Source organism: Rhagoletis pomonella, unplaced genomic scaffold, assembly GCF_013731165.1.
Source record: "Rhagoletis pomonella isolate Grant_MI unplaced genomic scaffold, Rhpom_1.0 Rhpom_scaffold_00013, whole genome shotgun sequence".
In the NCBI taxonomy this organism is placed as follows: Eukaryota; Metazoa; Arthropoda; class Insecta; order Diptera; family Tephritidae; genus Rhagoletis; species Rhagoletis pomonella.
Genome location: NW_023458567.1, coordinates 18,483,181 through 18,488,662, shown reverse-complemented (window position 1 = coordinate 18,488,662; position 5,482 = coordinate 18,483,181). Strand labels below are relative to the sequence as shown.

At 44.9% G+C, this 5,482-nt stretch overlaps 1 protein-coding gene across 1 annotated transcript in view; it reads left to right on the top strand.

Annotated features, from left to right (window-relative positions):
* LOC118748911 (transcription factor grauzone-like) overlaps positions 1–1,987 on the top strand; it is a 2,498-nt gene extending 511 nt beyond the window's left edge. Inside the window, exons 2-6 of the mRNA XM_036483651.1 lie at positions 81–444; positions 502–904; positions 1,066–1,266; positions 1,318–1,699; positions 1,768–1,987. Of these exons, the coding sequence (XP_036339544.1) occupies positions 81–444; positions 502–904; positions 1,066–1,266; positions 1,318–1,699; positions 1,768–1,959 (1,542 nt within the window). The 3' untranslated portion in view covers positions 1,960–1,987. The remainder of the gene's footprint in view (positions 1–80; positions 445–501; positions 905–1,065; positions 1,267–1,317; positions 1,700–1,767) is intronic.
* Positions 1,988–5,482: the final 3,495 nt, after the last annotated feature.

The window sequence follows — 5,482 nt, the reverse complement described above, 5'->3', positions numbered from 1 at the left end:
TTTTTCTAGAAAAGGTGGACTTAGCACCTTTTCACTTTTGGCTAGAATATAAGAGAGTTTATTTTTACTGGTTTTTACAGGTCCAACGCAATGATATTATTTCTAAAAAAATTTGCGAAATTTGCTGGCAGCGTATATTCGATTTTCACAGCTTTTGGTTGACTATAGACGGAAAGCAAAAAACACTACAAACGCATTTAGCTGGTACTGAAATAAAACCAGATTTTGATGCCTTTGAAACTGAAGAATTCCCAGGAACTAATTTAAGCTCCCACATCCACTATAAAAGTAGTGAGTTGCGTGAGCCGGAAATCGACATAATTGGCGTGAAAACTAATGTATTCGTAGATGAATTAGAAATTGAAGTAAATCAAATTAAGGATGTAGATATCAAAGAAGATCATGTTTCTATTCCGACTCTATCGCTTACTTCTGACAAAGAAAGTAAGATTTTTCTTGTTCAAATGTAAATTTCGCAATAAATAAATATATTACTTCCAGCAAAACAAGCCGTTGGAGTTAAAAACAGTAAAAAGCGTAACCCCAATAAAAAGAACTCTTCAAAGGCAACGGGAAGGCATGCAAAAAATCTTAAAAAATCAAAAGTAAGCATCGGACCGAAACACGATAGTAAAGACATTGAAGATCTAGGTTCAAAAGCAAAAGCGAACGCATCACAAGACTCACAACTATCAATGCGGGAAGTGGATGAATTTATAGCAGCAAACACACAATTGACCTGTTGCCTTTGTTCGGCACCACTTAAGAATTTCACTGAATTAAAGAAACATTTTCGGGTGGATCATCATTGTAACGGATATGTTACTTGCTGCAATAATCGTTATCTCAGACGAACATTGTATGTCGACCATCTCAAATTGCATATGGATCCAGATTTCTTCAAGTAAGAACACTGATTTTAAAATACAATTTTAAACATAATAGTTAACTTAAAATACCCAACTAATTTTCGTATATTAACGCCTACAGTGCACATTAATTTTAATCCCTATTCATTTTATATATTACAATTTCTTATTAAATTTCTATTTAATGTAAGTATAGATGTGCAATATGTAATAAACAACTTAAAAGCCGGAATAATTATAAAAATCATATGAACACAAGGCATCCGGATGAAGAAAAATTGCTTTATCAATGTAAATCGTGTCCGCGCAAATTCGCTAAACGATATATATTGGATTATCACCTGAAGTATAACCATCAACCAGAACGTAATCATATCTGCAAAACTTGCAACAAGGGGTAAAATATCTTAGAGACAAGCTGTCATTTTTATAATTTTTTTTGTTTAAGGTTTATAAATTCTTCAGTTTTAAAACAACACGAAAGGACCGTCCATTTGAATGCTTCTAACTCTGTATGTGAAGTGTGCGGAAAGTGTCTAAAAACACAACAAAATCTGCTTACGCATATGGAAGATATGCACAGTAGGGAACCTCGTCCAGAAGTGCAATGCAAAATTTGTCAAAAGTGGCTAAAAAACATACGTTGCCTTAATAAACACATGATTGGACATCGCGACCAAACATCTGGACAACCATTTAAGTGTACACATTGTGGAGCAGAAAAGAGTACCAGGCATGCTCTTACCTCCCATATACGGTATCATCACTCAGGCAGAACTTTTACATGTACAATGTGTAGCAAAGAATTTAAAAGTCCACGCGCTTTGAAGGTAAATTCAAATGTAAAATTGTTTGGAAAGATTCGAGTTAAATATCTATTTATTTACTATATCTGTAGGAACATGAGAGTACGCACACCGGTACGTATTTATATACCTGTCCATTTTGTCCCAAGACGTTCAGATCGCATGGTAACATGCACAATCATAGGGTGAGTCATTCGGATAAATATGTTCCTAGCCATTCACAACCAAACGAGGCCACTAAAAGGTTCCTTAATACATTACCAGAAAATGGAAAGCACATTTAAAAAATAATAATAATAATAAAAAATTGTATGTTTAGTTTTCTTTTTTTAGGATAGCGGTATTTCGATTTAACTGTCTGGGACCTAAAATTTAAGCATTTGAATTATAGGGAATCAAACAAAAGCTAAACCTTAAATAACTGATCTCGAATGGTAGCCATGAAAACTCCCTCCGCTGCTTTTCCTTTGACATATGTCAACCTGAAAACAGTCAATGTCGTGATAGTTGTTTTCTCCGCGCTTTCAGTCGTTCTTCTTGTTTCTTCGCTTGTTGTTGTTGTTGTAGCGGCTACTAAGCCCCGTTCGGGGCGGTTCATCCATCAACGTTGTCGTCAATTTCAGCTAGGGCGAGGCCCAGGAAGTGTGCGACTTCCACAGGGGCTGTCCATAGGGACAGGGGCGTTAGCTGAGTGGGGTTCTCAGGGCATGTGAAGAGGTGCCGGGAGTCATGTGGCGACTCTCCACATGCCGGGTATTGGTTGGGCACATCCTCGTTGATTCTACTCAAGTAAGAGTTGAGCCTGCTGCAATAGCCAGAGCGAAGTTGGGCTATTGTAGTGCGGGTCTCCCGAGGTAGACAAAGTTCTGTCCCGTCCACGTCCGGTGGTTGTGTACCTAGAACGGCAGTCACAGGAGTTTACATAACTTGAGACTGATTCCCTGTGAATGCCGTTCAGGGCCTGTCGGTAGGTTGACGGGTCCAGAGGTTGTTTGATAAACCTCTGGACTTCGTCCGTCAGTTCGTAAAGATGCCTCGTGACGTGCCATGGCGAGGGCTCTTCCGCGAGCAGCTGCCCGCTGGGATGGTCACGTCTGTGGCTCCCAGCAAGGAACTGCTTGCAGAGCAATTTATTATGCTCCTTTACTGGGAACATCTGGGCCTCGTCATGTAGGTGGTGTTGGGGCGTCATCAGGAGGAATCCTGTCGCTGTTCGTAATGCCGTGTTTTGGCAGGTCTGTAGCTCCGTCCACTGCGTCCTGCTAGTCCCCGGCGATCATACGGACGCTGCATAGTTTAGAACCGGCCGGCCAATTGCCTTGTATGTTGCCAACAACGTTTCTTTATCTTTGCCCCAAGTGCTGCCGGCCAGCGACTTGATGACATTGTTGCGGCTCTGTACTTTGTTGACAATTGCGGTTGTATGCGCCGTGAAGGAGAGCAGACTGTCGAAGGTAACTCCGAGGATTTTCGGGTTATTCACCGTCGGTATTGTTACGCCATCGACGTGAATACCCAGTTGCAGTCTGACCTCCTTCGTCCAGGTGGTGAAAAGGGTTGCCGAGGATTTCGCAGGGGATAGGGCAAGGCTCCTTGCAGTGAAGAAGCGAGAAAGTTCGGCGAGGTAACCGTTTATTTTCGAGCACAAGTCATCAATTCCATTCCCAGATGCCATGATCGAACAATCGTCAGCATAGGAGACTATATTAACACCCTCTGGTGGCTGAGGAAGCTTTGAGATGTAATAATTAAACAGTAGCGGGGACAGGACACCACCCTGCGGTACCCCCTGTTTAATTTTACATGGCTTGCTAGTTTTGTCTCTGAAAATTACTGACGAGTGTCGACCACCCAGGTAATTCACCGATCACCGTTTGAGTCCCTGTGGGAGTGAGGAGGCCTCTATATCTTCTAGTAGCGTTGAATGACTGACAGTGTCGAACGCCTTGGACAGGTCCAACGTTACTAGAATAGTTCTCTCACAGGGGCGGTTTCGGTTTAGGCCACGAGTTATCTGAGTGTTTATGGCGTTAAGTGCTGTTGTTGTGCTATGCACTTTACGGAACCCTTGTTGATGCTTCGCTGGGGTCAGGTGCTTCATAAAATACGGGAGCAGCGGGGCCTCGAGTGTCTTCGCTACCGGGGAAAGGAGGGTTATCGGGCGATAAGACTCCTTTATTGGCTGGTTTCCCCGGTTTGAGCAGTGGGACCACTCTCCCAATTTCCAGATGTCTGGAATGACGAGAGTGAAAATAGATAGGTTGAGGACCTCCGTTAGGTACGCTACTCCCGCAGGACCCAAATTTTTCAGCATCAACATGTACATTCCGTCGGGTCCAATGGCTTTGGAGGCTTGCGCCTTCCCGATGGCTACCCTTACCTCACTGCTGGTGAAAACAAGAGGCGCACTGGGTTTTGGCATGTTGTGCAGCCTTCTGGTCCCTCGACGTTTGGCTTTATCCACCGGAGAATGCAGAATGAACTGCCGGCTAAAATAGGTCGCGCATCTCTCCGGGTCCGACGAAGCGTGGTCACCAAAGTCTATCTCGACTCTGTCGTCACGCTTCGCCGGGTTGGACAACGACCTCACGGTTGACCAAAGCTTGCTTACACCAGAGGCGAAGTTGCAGGACTTCAAATGCTCTTCCCATATCTTCCGCTTATGTTCGCTCACAAGTTGCCAAATCTCCGAATTGAGATCCCTGCCAGCCGCTTCAGCAGGAAAGTTCAGACGTGGATCCTTAATACAACCTGCTGGGATGAAGCGAGCTGCAGCAGCGGTGACAACCCTGCGGAACTTACGTCCACTTACATGAACGTCGGTTGATATGGGTAGTGCAGTGAAGGCGCCCTCAGTAACATTCGTGAAGCCTTTCCAGTCAGCATTGGAATAGTTCCGGTGATCCACAAAAGCAAAGTCGGCAGGTTTATCAATCGAGATGACTATGGGCAGATGGCCTGATGCTAGGGTCAGCATAGGTCGCCATGATACGCTGTTTATCAGACCAGCGCTGACAATTGTTAGATCGGGCGAGCTGCAGCAGCTGCCCATAATCCTGGTGGGTGCGTCGTCGTTCATTGTGCAGAATGTCAAATCGTCTATCTGTTCAGCCAGATGTATTCCCCTACAATCATTTGACAGGCTTGCGTGCCAAAGATCGTGGTGCGCGTTAAAGTCACCAACTACCATACGATTTTCACCTCTGAGTAGCGCACCTATTTCAGGGTGATATCCTGCCGGGCAGCTGGTGACAGGGGGTATGTATACGTTAAATATTTCGAGCTCAACATCGCCTGACCGGATAGCAATACCCTGACATTCTAGGATGGTATCCCTGCGGTCGATGTCTGCTTCAATAAGACGATACTGCACGGTGTGGTGCGTGATGAACGCTAAACCTCCACCATTATCTCGCTCGCGATCTCGACGGTGCACGTTGTATCCGGCGCAATTCAACAGGGTTGAATTGCCGTGCAGCTTCGTCTCTCCGACCGCAGCTATTAATATTCCATGCCTTCCCATAAAGACAGTTATCTTCTCGATCTTGCTCTGGAGTCCGTTACAGTTAAATTGTAGCACATTTGTGTGCCTTGGGAGACCGATTGTGATGTGTGGTGTTAAAGAGTTGTGTTGCTTGCTGTACGTGCTGCAAAAGGGGGTGCTGCCTTGTGATGGTGGTTAGCGACGTCGCGGGGGAGGGATGCGACGGGGCAGCACAGCAGGGGCCCACATAGTCACTCGTTCACGTGTTGCGAAGTCCTGAGTATGCCCTAAAGTGGCACCAGCCGAGGCAAGAGTTGCACTTG